General features: G+C 29.3%; 2 protein-coding genes across 2 annotated transcripts; one reads left to right on the plus strand and one right to left on the minus strand.

Annotated features, from left to right (window-relative positions):
- Positions 1-3,198: 3,198 nt before the first annotated feature.
- Positions 3,199-4,631, minus strand: LOC123908635 (ubiquinone biosynthesis protein COQ4 homolog, mitochondrial-like). Its single transcript, XM_045959329.1, has 2 exons — positions 4,354-4,631; positions 3,199-3,852 (listed from the first exon to the last, which is right to left on the minus strand). The coding sequence occupies exons 1-2, from the start codon at positions 4,534-4,536 to the stop codon at positions 3,361-3,363; spliced, it is 675 nt and encodes a 224-aa protein (XP_045815285.1). The 5' UTR covers positions 4,537-4,631; the 3' UTR covers positions 3,199-3,360.
- Positions 4,632-7,838: 3,207 nt separating this feature from the next.
- Positions 7,839-10,709, plus strand: LOC123908348 (cell division cycle 20.1, cofactor of APC complex-like). Its single transcript, XM_045958978.1, has 4 exons — positions 7,839-8,192; positions 8,748-9,023; positions 9,229-9,498; positions 9,604-10,709. Exons 1-4 carry the CDS (start codon positions 8,112-8,114, stop codon positions 10,327-10,329), a joined length of 1,353 nt encoding a protein of 450 aa, XP_045814934.1. The 5' UTR covers positions 7,839-8,111; the 3' UTR covers positions 10,330-10,709.
- The last annotated feature ends 5,267 nt before the right edge of the window (positions 10,710-15,976 follow it).

A 15,976-nucleotide genomic window follows, 5' to 3' on the forward strand; every position in this document is an offset into this window, starting at 1 on the left:
ATTTATTATTTTGATAAATTCAATTTCTTTTAGCACATTTTACACTTATTTTGCTATACGAAAAATATAATGAACAAATATACAGATAAACACGGTGAAATGTTCGAATATACAGAAAAAGATATTCTTTGCTTAATACTTCCATGTAGGTTTTTTTTTATCAATAACCCCCACATAATGCTATTTTATTTGGTACAAATCACCATGTATATTTGAATTTGAGTTATTTCCTTTTTAATTTATTTTTAATTTTTAATAGGTGCATTAAATACGATTTATAAATAATTGAGAAATGATTGAATTTCCAAATTAGCCAAAGGTCAAGTAAAATGTAGGAAATAAATGTTGATTTGGGAAATAATAATTACAATAGATTAAGAGGATAAGATCAAAATCAACCAAAATTATGAACATCTTCTCAAATCAACATTTATTTCCTATATTTTACTTGACCATAAAATTTAACAACTCAGTCCCTGTTAATTTTATACTACCATTTCTCAAAATTTAACATTTTCCAACATTTTACTTGACCATAATAACTGAGTTGTTAATTTTATGGATATGTGTCCCTGTGAAACTCAGTCCGATATAATTCATGGTTTGAATTTAAGGAATAAAATAATTGAAATACTCTAATACCCTGTGTGATTGAATTTTAAGGAACAAATCCATACTTTTCCCTAATTGACGGCAAAATCCTATTTTTTTTCTCGTTGAAATAAATTAGAGAGCTTTTTTTTTATAGAATTAATGAATAAGAGAATTACTCTTGCCTCTACGTGTCCTCAATATATTATTAAAATGTACTCAAAATAGTGAATATTATCTTTAGGTTCAGTTCATATTAGGATTTTCCTCAATATATTATCTTTCGCTTAAAAATAGCGAATACTTATGTAGAACTAATGATCTAGCGAACTTCTTAATAGATAGCATAATAAGGAATATTATGAACCTTTTACATGATTCTGAAACCAACAAATTAAATGACTAACTCACTACAATAACAATTAAAAATAATATGAAGCAAATTACAAATTATAACGAAACTGTTCTTAATATTGATAACTTTGCAACAACTTCAGAAACACACTATCAACAAAATGGCAACGACCCAAAGAGAAAAAAAAATAGAATTTAAAGAAAACTTTTGAAAAACTCAACCGTGATTCAAAATTGGTGTGAGATGTGTGAGAATCAAGAGCACTATTTATAGCTAAAAATATAAGAGATCAAAATAATTACCCCCAAAATAATTACCCCCTTATTTTATGCATGCTGTAAACCTAAAAAAGTAATTGTGGATTAATACTCATCAATTTATACAATTGAATTTGAAATTAGAAACAAAATCACACAAATTGAAAGCCACAAATGAACAATAATGTACCATTCAATCACATATTAATTATTTTCGTTTTTTCTTATGTCCATAGGATTATGCCTTATTAATATTATGATATTATAATATTATAATATTATATTAATTATATTAATTTATTTTATTTTATTTGTTTGAAATGGATACGTTTTATGTTATTTACAACATCATTTAAATATTATTGAAAAATAAACATTATTTTTTTTATTTAAAAGTAAATTTCGAATTTTAATTTTTATGAAAAAAATCAAATGTGAATAAAAAGATTATAAAAATGGATTGGTCAAAAAAATATATAATAAGAATAATTCATAATGATTGTAAAGAGAAATTAAAGAGAATTGGTAATGTTATTAAAAAAAATTAAAATGTATTCAATTGTTTCCTTTTGAATAATTATTTTTGAATTAGCATTAAATTTTGATTGAGAAGGACACCAAAGAAAAGAACATTCCTTATATGAGTACCACACATAATTTTTATTGAAGATCTTCTCAAAAGTTGCCACATAGGAAAAGATGTTCTCACAAATTGCCACATGGATTATGATAAATGCGAGGTGGCACTCTTTTTGGCGCTAAAATTTAATTTCAAAAGTATCTGCCAGAATTAGAAGTCAACTATTTATGGTGTCATTGATTGAATATTTGATTTAATATGGTGCAGGTATTCACAATCGAAAATCATGGGAAATATTAATGAGGTCAACCATGAAGATTGAAGTGAATGGAAATAGAATGTCCATCAATTTAGGGCTTATTTGAAGTTCAATGTGTGATGGCAGAAATCAATCAACAAAAAAACGTGTATCAATCTGCACCTTGACATATGATGGCAGAATTCATCATAGAATGTCCATCAATTTACTATTAAATTAAATTAATATTATTCCACTGACAAATTATTATTACTATCAGAAGAAAAAAAACGTGTATATAAAATTATTATTATTATTATGATTACTATTTTTTTTGCTACAGAAAGTATTATTATGACTATTAATTACCAAAAAAATTATATGTTTATTGTTTCTTTCAGTGCAATAATAGTATACAATTATACAAAATAGAAATATTATTTTTTATTATATACAATTATTTAGAATAAAATTATGACCTTTATAATGTGTCTTTCATCCGAAAAACATGTATTAATTATTATGCAATTGACAACTAATTCAAAATATCATATACAATTTGTACCAAAAAATTCAAAATATCATACGATTAAATATTACTATACATTTAATTATTTTTTTGACAATAATACTATACAATTATTCAGAAAAAGAAATTTATTTTTTACCGTATACAATTATTTAGAATTATTTAGAATAAAAATCCGACATGAATGTTATATATTTATAGGTAATAGAACATTCTAATTCAAATTCTAAGTGCATTAAATGCTAATTTGTCTTGTGGAAGAATTAAATGCTAATTTGTCTTGTGAAAGAATTCATAAGAAAGAACTCTTAAGCATTTGCCACATAGGAAATGTCCAACCATAAGAGTGCCACCTATTACATAGATTAAGGAGAGGTTGCCACTTAGGAGAAAGATCATGAAAGAGAAACTTATAAATATATAAATAATAGATAGATAGATAGATAGATAGATAGATAGATAGATAGATAGATAGATAGATAGATAGATAATAGATAATAGATTCTCTACTCTGCCATTAACAGACTGGAGTATGCATCTATTGAAACCGTGTTACAAAAAGAAATATTAACACAAATAGTAGAATACTAAGACAATCATGGCAAATTTTGTTCTGCAGAGCTTTGGTAAAAACCAGATGGAGCAGAGTTATAGCTATTGATCAGCACCATAAACTTTCTTTCTATTTCAAAATCAAAATTGTAAACCTTAAAACAAAATACTAGTATTCCAAATTTCTATTGTAATACTATTCTACCACTAGCTAAACCAGAAAAATAAATACAACTAATCAGCTCTGAAAGCATTCCGTTAAGGAACAGCAGGAACAGGAACAATTCCCAGTTTTCTGCGAACATCTTCCAAATCTTCATGAAAATGCTGCTCATAATATACACACATGAGATCAGTGCACTGTGTGCCAGCGCGAACAGCCCAGGGGAAGTAGTGCTGATAAAACAATTTTCTCTGTTTTTCGCTGAATCTTGCAGTGCCCCCTACAACAGACAACAGGCACATAGGAAGATACATCTGTTCAAACTCGATTACCTTCAGAGCTGACTCCCCAATCAAGTTAGTAGGAAGGCCAAAAAGAGTATGCCAGAAGTCATGGACTTCACGAGCTCGCATAGCAACATAGGCTAGTTCATCAGTATCCATGAACCGCACAGGAGGTCGATCATCTGGGGAAAAGTTCCTGGATCCCATAAATTTAGCATAGGCAGCACCGAATGTATTTTCTGGCAGGTCCCAAGCATGTCCTACATTTGCAGATACAACGCGAGGGCGCTCCAACAGTACAGCCTATATAATTAAACAAGATTATGAAAGAAAATGCATTGGTATTGGCTGTTTAACAGAGAATGCAAATTTATTTCAGAGATACCAATGAGAATCATGTTTAGCGACAACTATTATTTATAAACCCTTTAATCTGAAGAGGCCTTTAATTAATGCAAAAATTTAAATTTGTCAAAAGTGCATTAACTGCACATTGGTTGGCATAAAATCAAGGTGTGCATACTCTGATACTCTAAAACCTAAGGACCCAAATGGCCTGATAGCAGCAGTTATCAGTAATCCAACAAATTTTGTCTATACTCTGGTACCATCTTAAAATGTTGAAATTAATTCAACCCTATAAAACCAACTTCTAAGACGAGGGATGTCTCCCACTAACAAACTCATATCTTATCTAATGTCGGACTCTTAACACATAGAACAATGCAAACAAACATGTGAATTGAAGAATAAAAAAACATGAAAATAACTAACAAAAAAAGGAAGTAGAAAATGATTACTGACCCTTCCTTCAGGGGAAGATTTCATCCTTTGAAGAACTCTTTCAAACGCAGGTTTTCCAGTTGTTTCACCAAGAGCAGCTATCAAATCAGCTCTCCGTGGATCCAAAAGTGCTCCAACTGCCGAACCCAATGCCACCGCCGCCTGCTGCCATGTCTTCAGCTTGATTATACCTCCGCCCACCATTCCAACTAATTTGACAAATCTGAATATAACATAATCATGTTAATATCATTCATTGATTCCATTCTTATTTTATTAGTAGATTAAGACAAGAAACAATTTAAGGGGAAGGGAGAGTGAGAAATTTTCGAACCAATACGGAGGGCGGGTGGTTGAGACGGAGGACGGGTGGTTGAGACGGAGAGCTTATATTTTTTTTATTTTTGAAGGAAGCTTATAGCTTATAATTATATGTCATAAGCTCTGTTCGGTAAAAAATTTTAGAAAAGAGATTATTAACTTATAGCTTATTTTTCAAAGGCTATTTTAAATAGATTATGAGCTTATAGCTTATCATATTTTCTTTCAATTTTACCTCTATCATATTACTTGAAAAAATTAAATATTAATTAAACATATTTTTTTTATGTCATTTCATTTTTATAAGCTAGTTCAACTGTTAATTTTACCGATCACTACAAATTTAATCAGCTATCTTATTTCTTATAAGCTGAAAGCTAGCTTATAAGTTATCCACTATAAGCTCATCCGCTATAAGCTTGCTTATTATCAGTTATCCGCTATTTTTTACCAAACAGAGCCCAAGTAGCTCGGTGGCAAACCATTATGGTGTGTTTGGTAGGAGAGAAAAAGAGAAGAGAGAAATAAAAACAAGGAAACCAATTTTATTTGTTTTCGTGTTTTTAGTCCAAGTACATGCATTGATTTTCGTGTTTTTATTCCTCTCTTCTCTTTTTCTCTCCTACCAAACAGTGCCTAAGTGGGATGATCCGGTTGGGATCTCCGGGGTTATTTTCTCTTATTTTTAAAAATGTGTTTTTATTAAAATTAAATAAATAAAATTCATAATTTTTATGAATATGTTCATTAATTTCTTCGTATCTTCATTTTCTTACTTAAAAACATGTAGGGTCTGTTTGGTAAAAATAAGATATAAGCTAGCTGATAGCTGAAAAGTTAGCTTATAGCAGAAAAGCTAGCTAATTGAAATTAAAGTGTTTGGTAAAATTAGTTTTTAAAGTGATAAATAAATATATATTTTTTTGTTACAAGAGAGAAAATAATAATAATAATAATAATAATAATAATAATAATAATAATAATAAATATAAAATGACATAATTGATAGTGGGTAGTTTTTTTTAGAGTGTGTAGTTATTAAATTAAAGGGTAAAAGTGGAATAAAGTGTAAGAAACTATAAGTTATAAGATCAAACGCTACTTGAAATAGCATCCGGAAAAAAACTATAAGCTAGATTTCTTAGGTTGACACATCAACATTAGTGTAAAAGATAGAAAAAAATAAAAAGGAAACGAAATATTTATCAATAAAGCACATGTGTTGCTTCGCTTTTGGGGTTCATCACATTCTCTCTCACTTCCAATTCTTTTTCTTTTTGTCTATGGATGTGAAGAAAAATAATACAAGTTTGAGGGAACTGGTATATGTTTCATTTCCTTTTTATTTTTTTACAAGCACATATATATGCTCATTTTCTTCAAATAACCTTACTACTCCTTTTCAAAATTAATTTTTTTTAACATTCCTCCTCTTTTTCTCAATTAATTTTTTTGACTAATTATTACTATTATTTATTTATTTATTTTTAAAGGTAATTATTATTATTATTATTATTATTATTATCACTACTACTATTTAAAATTTACATTTCTTTTATTTTTTATTTTGTACTAATCCTCCGATTTTCGAATAGAGACCCTAATAATTCAAAGTTATGCCGAAATGTTTTATAATTTATTTATCATTTTTTGAATTTACTCTTATCATTTTTTTCTATAAAAAATTCATTGAACTCTTGAAATCTTACAAATTTGTGGAATAACTTTGTTGAAATCCTGTATTAACAATTATTTTTGTAAAAAAGTCTTTTTAAAGCAATTTTTAAGAATATCACAAAGTCCATATTATCTTTCAAAATCTTTAAGAATTTTTTACCAAAATAGTTTCTCAAAATCCTAATTCAATATATTCCCTAAATTAACAACAAAGTAATAATTTATTCGCTAAAAAAAGAGAGTAATATACTAAGGGCACGTTTGGATTAACTTATTTTTTAGAGTATGCAAACAGCTTATGCATAAGAAATTAACTAAATAAAATTCTTAAGGATCATAAATTAATATAATTTTGTTGTAAAAAAAAATTAATATAGTTTTTCTTTTAGTAGATAGACGAAATGACAAAGTCATTATAAACTCGCACACAAATAAGAAAATTGAAATTCAAACCTCAATTATAAAGTCCGACATAATTGATTTAGAGCCTGTTTGTTATAGCTTATTTTAGAAAAAAAAATCACTTTTTTTATAAAAATAATCACTTTTAATTGTTTTGCATCTGTTTGTTATAGATTTTAAAAATAATCAGAAGCTAAAAATAATCAGAAAACAGCTAAAAATGATAAGCTACTAAGGGTGCGTTTGTTACGGATTAAAAAAAATAGTGATTTTGATCTAAAATAATTTAGAGATTAGATTTTAGAAATTTTTAGAAAAGTTGAAATTACTCTGTGTTTGTTTATTATAATAAAAATCATTTTTTTAAATAAAATAATCTTTAGTTTGCTTGGATACAACTTATAAAAGTGATTTTTTAATTACAAACAATTTTCTCCTTTTAACATTTATTTTCTCTCTCCTCTAAAAAAATCTATTATTTTATAAGCTACTCTTAGTAGCTTATCATTTTTAGTTGTTTTCTGATTATTTTTAGCTTCTGATTATTTTAAAAATCTGTAACAAACAGACGCAAAACAATTAAAAGTGATTATTTTTATAAAAAAAGTGATTTTTTTTCTAAAATAAGCTTTAACAAACGGCCTCTAAGAGTAGTTTATAAAATAATAGATTTTTTTTAGAGGAGAGAGAAAAAAAAATCTTAAAATAAAAAAGTTATTTGTAATTAAAAAAATCACTTTTATAAGTTGTATCCAAACAAACTAAAGATTATTTTATTTAAAAAAAGTGATATTTATTATAATAAACAAACACAAAGTAAATTCAACTTTTCTAAAAATTTCTAAAAACTAATCTCTAAATTATTTTACATCAAAATTACTATTTTTTTTTAATATGTAACAAACGGACCCTTAACATTTTTATTGGTATAACTAAAACGTACAGAAATAATATAAAACTTTTTTTTTGACTAAATATAAATACAGAAATAATATAATTGTTGACTCGACTTACCGTTGCTTTGCTGGTGAAATCTTTGGTAAGAGTTTTCTTAATACGCCCATCTAATAGAAATAGCCGTTGCAACCCTAATTCTCCAATTCCTCTATGCTATATATATATATAATCTCTCTCTCGCGCATATTTCTCTCGCGCATATTTCTAACATCATTCTAATCTCTCTCTCTTCTCTCTCTTTCTATCTCTCTCTCTCAAGCTATCTAGTTGCAACTCGCAATAACCGATTCAGTTTGATTTTTATTTTGTCTAATTCATTTCTTTTGCAGGGTTTCGTTTTCTTATATTCTTTATTTCAATTTCTTTCTTGTTTCATTTTCATTTGTTATTTTGTATATTGTTTGTTTCTTTTTCATCTAACAATGGATTCAGGATCTTTGAGTTCTCCCGCCGTCAAAATTGAATCACGCTATCCTCTTCGGAGAAAGACTTCCAGAGAGAATGTAAGAACTTTTTTTCCGTTTTTCAAATCTTTCATAATTAGGGTTTTAATGTGAAATTCTGGCTTTAATTCTAAAATAAAATTAGGGCTTTTCTCAGTAATTGGATAAGTAAATAATCTAATTTAATTGTGCAGATCTTTCACGATTAGGGTTTGTAAATCCAGATTTTAATAAACAAATTGGGGAGTTTTGTCAGTAATTGGATACATAGAAGAAACTGGGAATAATTAGGGTTTTAATGTGAAATTCAGGCTTTAATTCTAAAATAAATTTAGGGCTTTTGTCAGTAATTGGATAAGTAAATAACCTAATCTAATTGTGCAGATCTTTCACGATTAGGGTTTGTAAATCCAGATTTTAATAAACAAATTGGGGGGTTTTGTCAGTAATTGGATACATAAGTATTAAGAAACTGGGAATACTTTTAAAACATTTTTCGTAGATTGTTAATGGAATTTGAAATGATACACATAAACAAGATCTTTACTTTCTGAACTTGTTTATAAAAATCAAGTATTTGATTATTCCTTTATTGTTTGATTGTTTTGTCACCAGTTGGACAGATTCATACCGAATAGATCGGCAATGGACTTCGATTTTGCTCACTACATGCTGACAGAAGGAGCTAAAGGTAAGGAAAACCCAGTTGTGTGCTCCCCTTCCAGAGAGGCTTACAGGAAGCTACTTGCAGAAGCTTTAAACATGAACCGGACCAGGATTCTAGCTTTCAAGAACAAGCCGCCTACGCCAGTTGATTTGATCCCTCATGAGATTACTTTATCAATTCATCAACAAGACAGAACCGCCAAGCCCAGGCGAATTATTCCTCAGGTGCATTACATATTATATCATTATTAGTTATAGTTATTCATTTTAGTTCTTTGATTGCATGAATATACTCCAATTTGATTTGAAATTTTTGAATTTTTTTGAAGTTCAATTAGATCTGAATTGTTTTCATAATTCTTGGTTGTTTGTTTGGTGTGAAACCACAATATAATGCAATTTTGTGCTAATTGATTTGTTTGGTTTTCAGACTTCTGAGAGGACATTGGATGCTCCTGGCCTTGTGGATGATTATTACCTCAATTTATTGGATTGGGGAAGTGCCAATGTTCTTGCAATAGCACTTGGAAACACAGTGTATTTGTGGGATGCATCAAACGGTTCCACTTCAGAACTCGTTACCGTGGATGAAGAAAACGGCCCGATCACATCCGTAAGCTGGGCTCCTGATGGGCGTCATATTGCTGTTGGTTTGAACAACTCTGAAGTTCATCTGTGGGATACGGCTTCAGATAAGCAGGTATTTTTATGCTTGTCTAGTTATCCTTAAAAAAATTCAACAATATGAACTATATTGTTTACTAGTTTACTAATGTCGTTTGTTATTCTTGATATGTTTCTACAGTTGAGAACTTTAAGAGGTGGGCATAGGCAGCGTGTGGGGTCTTTGGCATGGAACAATCGCATACTAACAACTGGAGGGATGGATGGTAGAATCATCAATAATGATGTAAGAATTAGATCACCCATTGTTGAAACATACAGAGGGCATGAGCAAGAAGTTTGTGGGTTGAAATGGTCTGCTTCAGGTCAACAATTAGCCAGTGGTGGGAATGATAATCTACTTTATATCTGGGATAGAGGTACAGCATCTTCTAGTTCCCCAACACAGTGGCTCCACAGGCTTGAGGATCATACATCTGCAGTAAGGTCACTTGCTTGGTGTCCTTTCCAAAGGAATTTGCTAGCTACTGGTGGAGGTAGTGGCGATCAAAGCATCAAGTTTTGGAATACACACACAGGTGCATGCTTGAACTCAGTTGACACTGGGTCTCAGGTATGTTCCCTGTTGTGGAACAAGAATGAGAGGGAGTTGCTCAGCTCTCATGGATTTACACAGAATCAACTAACACTTTGGAAATATCCTTCAATGGTGAAGATGGGAGAGCTCAATGGTCACACTTCAAGAGTTCTTTATATGGCGCAGAGCCCGGATGGTTGCACAGTGGCAACAGCAGCCGCAGACGAAACATTGAGGTTTTGGAATGCTTTTGGCACTCCAGAAGTAGTCACCAAAGCTGCACCAAAAGCGAGAGCAGAGCCATTTTCACATATGAATCGCATTCGATAAGCCGCAATATTTGAAACAGTTTGGAAAACCAAGTTATTTTTTTCTGGTTGAATACATACATCTACTCCACAGTAGCCGCAAAAGCAAATGTTGTTCTTTAATACCAAAGCATACTGGAATATAAGCACCTCTGAGGCAATGTGTAGATATAGAGGATGGAGTTGTTTTTATGAGACTTCAATGTACATTGTATAACATATAATAGTGGAAAACAACACTTCATTTGCCCGTGGTCACACCACTTGTGATGAACCACGTATATCATCGGTCTTCTTGCTTCTTTTTTCTGCTTGCTGAGTCTGAACTATTTGTGATTGACAATTAGATCTTATGGTCATGGTAAAAATTTGGAATAAACTGTCAATTGAAACTTAAGTAAATGAAAATGATTAACAAATTAGCCCTCAAGTAAATAAAAATGATTAACAAATTAGCCCTCAAGTAAATAAAAATGATAGGTTGCTATGAAATCCATTAGATAGTAGTTAATTAAATAAACCCTATGGTCATCACCGCCTATATTATCATCTATCAGCATAATTTTATATGAAGTTTCTTGTTCTGAAATTTTTGAATAGTCAATTTATTAACAATGTTGTTGAACATGTCTCTCTCTCTCGTCTTATAATTAATATTTAATTGCATTTTTTGTCACCCTATGGTCTCTTTATTTTAAAATCAAATTTTTTTGGTCTCTATATTTTTATATTTGTTGCAATTTTCGTCACAACCCATTTTTGTACTCTAAAAATTATAATTTTCTACGTCATAAAAGGTGGTATTGTCTCTAACATTGAATCTAAAGATGTAATATCGCATTTGAGACCAAAATTCATCTTTTTTGCATGACTTTCAAGGCAATAAAAAATTATGACTTATACGATCATAATTGCAATAAATGTGAAAATAAATGTGAAAATAGGGAAACCAAAAAGTTAAGAAGCCTTCATAATTTTATGACAAAAATATCTATTTTTCTTTTGACAAATATCTACTATGCAGTGTGAATTGAACTTAAAGTTGGAAAAAAAAATTGAATTTTGATAGATTAAAATGAAGATATGGATATCAATAATGCGATATGAGCGTCTAGTAGATATTTGGATAAACACACTCTACTTTTGTATAGGCATAAATTATTACATGATATTTTTTCTTTTGGTGAAGTCGGATGAGTTCTAGAATAGGTTAGTATGTTCTTAAAGGATCACAAGCAAATAAAAAAAGATGATGATTAAGTTGATCACTTTACGAAGATGTTGGATACCTCATTCACTAACTAGTTTAATATAATTAAGTTTCTCATTTTATAATCAAGATAAGCTTGCCAATAAGAGAAATGTGCTCAAATCTGTGCTAGATTTGGATCCTGAGGATTTCGGCTTAATTGTTGAGAAGATGCCGCAGGTAGTTAGGCTCAGCAGTGTTGGATAATAAAATAATAGTCTATGTTATTGGACCTGTTAGTTTAGAGTCCATTAAGTTTTATTATATATTCTCTAGTAACCTTTTTGTAATGTTAAGTTAATGCAATGATATTCTATTGAAACTCTAGCCGTCTTTCTCTTTTCTTATTTGTGTATCTCTGATTCTAACATGGTATCGAGAATGTAACAGCTCGTGGCCCCACCAACTTAGGTGGTCCCTGCACTGCCACCTCACGATCTTCTCTACTCCTCTCACTAGTAGAGTTTTTGCCTTTCGTGAGAATCGAACCACGTACCCTGGAGTTCAAGTACGTGTTCAATCCATTCCCACTACCAATTGGGAATGATATTGTATTACATTAGAAAAGTGACTATAGTATTTGAAAGATAGAGTACATAAGGTTCTTAGTATTCTCGAATCATATTTCTTAATTATATTGTACTAATAAATGCTATCTTCCTATCTTCATCATAACAAAAATTGAGTTGTCACTAATGTTTTCAAGTTATATGGTTCTGAGGTGGACCTCCAAATTGTATATAATACTCTTAGTGCAAGTAACACATTTTGGGTTAGTTTAGTGATGTTGGCTTGAGACTGTTGTTTTTCATGTGCCTGACCACCCACAAACACTGTTCATAACTTGATGGGGGTGGAAATAAAAAAAGTAGGGGGGGGGTCACGAGAAACAGAACAAAAAATGGCAGAACTCAGTAGCAAAAACAAAGCACAATAGCAGAGGATTTGGGTAACCACAGTTGGTAAAGTGCCCCTCCATGTGGGATTAAACTGGGATCCCGGTTGGCAGCCTGAATTATTTCCACCCCCATCAAGTTATGAACAGTGTTTGTGGGTGGTCAGGCACATGAAAAACAGTCTCAAGCCAACATCACTAAACTAACCCAAAATGTGTTACCAAAGCATACTGATTGAATTAATAAAGGGAAAACACTTCTTTTGGTGTAGCCTTTTTTTAAAATACCATAAATACCTTCCCTTAGTATTTTTTGTTCACACCATAACTTCTAAAACCAACTTTTTATTTTTTAAACTTTTTTTAACTTCCAAAACCAACTCTTTTTAACTTTCAAACCATCCATTTATTCTATTCATTTTATTTACACATCTTCATTCTTCCTATTTTTCTTCAATATTATTAAAAATGATATGTCTACGTGCCCACTATTCGGAGAGGTTAGGGCGATGTTGGCAAATGATGAAAGACATATATGCACATGAAAGTTAATGCAAAGAATGGTGAAATGTTTATCATATGTATATGTATATATGTATGGCAACGACAATTGTAAATTGTGTAAACTTGATTATTAAAAAAAATTACATGAAGTATAACCACCACACCCACATTCGCTTATTCAAAAAGATAAAGGGGAAGAGGAATTGGTTATTTTGTAATGTTGTCATATCTATGAGAGAAATCTCACAATGATAGAAGAAATGTATGACTTCCAACTCTCATCATGACTAATTGCAAGGACTTTACTATTATTTTTTTCCCCACTCTCTCATTTCTTCTCTCTGTGTCTTCTTCTTTCTTTGGTTACTCCATATTTGTCTCTCATTTCATTTATTTATTTTTTGTTAATTCAATTCCTTTAAATGGCTAACAAAAGAAATATTTACTTCCACAAGGACATAGAAAATGTCATAATTGTAGACAGAAAAGATGTATGACATTATTTCTTTTTCTTTGTGATATTGTTGTTCTAATTCAATAATTTTCTTCATTAGAGTAAATTTCAAATTTAAATCTTCCACCATACTATTTCTAAACTTTCATATTTATATATGTCTATGAGTGGTGTTTATATTTATATCGGGTATACATTGGAATGGTGGGAAGAGAAATTGGAAATTATATTAAAATATAATTAGATATTTCAATTATAATGCAATCATTTCATTCATTTTTTTACTTTTAATTATAAAGAACTCATTATATTGAACTATTCATTTGTTTTTCTCAACGTTGTTATTTTGTTTTTCTTACCATAACTTTTCTTTCTTTTGCAAAAAATAAAAATCAGTAGTGTTCTTTTTATTCAAATTCTTCTCATTGAATTTTGATTTGAATCTTTATGTAAATCGTATTTGGGATGACCTTTTTGTTTTACTTTAAATGTTTTGGTGTGAACAAATTTTTTTCTCCCGAATTTAAAGTTTGAGAGTTGAGTATGTGATATCAAACATTGAAATTTATATTAGATTACTATTGGTTAAGTTTTCATTTTTAATTTTCATGTTGAATTGATTGACATGTGTATATTTTTTTCTTTAGTCAAACCTGACAGAACGTTAATTTCTTTTGATATTATAAAAGGAAAGTTTGAGACTAATGGTGCATGAAAAACAAAGGTAATTAAAGAGAAAAGTAATAATTAACTACCATAAAAGAGATGACTCAGGAGAGACAATTGAAGGATTGGAATGGAGACGACGGGTGGAGGCAACAAATACAAAGATATAGACAAAGAGCGAGAGTGGAGATAAAAAAGTAGTCTTCTATAATGATGTGAAAGATGTACATGTTTTTCTTTGTATTTTTCGATTGGTTTAATGAGTTTCTTATGTTATCTTATTGTTTGTCTTTCTTTTAGTACTACTCAATTTTTAGTTACTTTTCCTATTCAATAAAAAAAAATTTGATTTTTTTTTTGTTGAGTAAATCTAATGTTCAAAAAGTATAATATTTCTTGATTTCATAAAGTTTATCATGCATAGGAGGAATTTTTTTAGGTTGTGTACGTGAAAGTTGATTACTTGATAAAATGTTAGCCCTTTTCCTTATAAATATTTTAACAATCCACTTTGGAATAATTTATAAAATCAATACTATATGTTGTTGTTTTCTTTAAATATAAATTCAATAGGAAATCGTAGTCTCAAATCACTCACAATGAAGATGGTGAAGAAAATAATGGCGTGAACAAACAAATATTATGAGTAGCTGTGAGCATATTTTAAATTAACATGTGCATTTTTTTTATAGGGTCAAACAAGTGCATTTTCTTAGTAGTATATTATTTGTAATTTTTTGTCTTTATGGCGTGTTAAATCATTCCTTTATGTCATGGTTGGATGAAAAATATAAGATTATTCATCTCTTGAATTACCTCATGATTAAAGTTGTATATAAGAATATCAAGTCCTTACATTTTAGTGATGTTTTGTTAACTCTTGATTGAATTTATGTTCAACCTTCATGTTAAGCAGCATTGTCGATGACAAAAAAAAAGGATAAATGTGAACGTTTATTTTTGTATGATGCAATTTTCTATCCAAAGTTTCATTCAAGTATGGATAATGTGAATGTTTGTCTTCACAAATTAATGTATGATCATGGGATCAACAAACATATACGTGGAGCAATGACTTTCTATTGGAGTATTTGGGAAAAAGAATAGAATTTTTGTTTTCTTTTCTCTTTCAATTTATGCTACAATGTTTATATTTTTCAAGTGGTTTAATAGCTTCTTCTTTGGTTTCTATTGCTAACATGTTTGTTTTTTAAGTTTTTTGTATTACTTATGGTGCTGATTTTTTTTTTGTCTTATTTCTATTACAATGTGTGTATTTTTCAAATGATTTTTTTCCAACATAATAGTCAAATATATACACCTTAGCAGAATAAAAAATATGGAGCACACAAACGAGCACGGAACGTGCCCGTTTGGCCACAAGTACTCATTAAAGACAAATATATTAATTCCGTTTTTATTTTTAAAAACATGTTATTAAATAAGGTATATTTCATTCTAATATATAAGAAATAAAGAGACCTTCTTCTTTTTTTAATACAAAATAAAAAATAAAAAAAATAAAAAAGAGACCTTTTTTTTTAAGGTTACTATATATAAAATTATAACCGGCACTTATATTTTTCTACGTGACACTATAGGATTAGGAACTTACTATATTTAACTTTTAATCATTGTAATTTATATATGTGGATTATAATAATTTTAGTTGTTTAAAAAATAAAAACTTTTTTTAAAAAAAAAAAATTGTTGTGTACGAAATAAATATATAACTGGCTTTAAAAATAATTAAAATTGAAACAATAATAATAATATAAAAATTTAAAAGAATTAAAATTAATTGACCCTAAGACTGAGAAAATAAAGTCTGATATGAATTTGCTAAAACCAAAGTCAAATGGACAATTATGGAAATTATGAAAGTGATCAAATTGCTTATT

This window comes from Trifolium pratense, linkage group LG2, assembly GCF_020283565.1.
Source record: "Trifolium pratense cultivar HEN17-A07 linkage group LG2, ARS_RC_1.1, whole genome shotgun sequence".
NCBI classification, from domain to species: domain Eukaryota; kingdom Viridiplantae; phylum Streptophyta; class Magnoliopsida; order Fabales; family Fabaceae; genus Trifolium; species Trifolium pratense.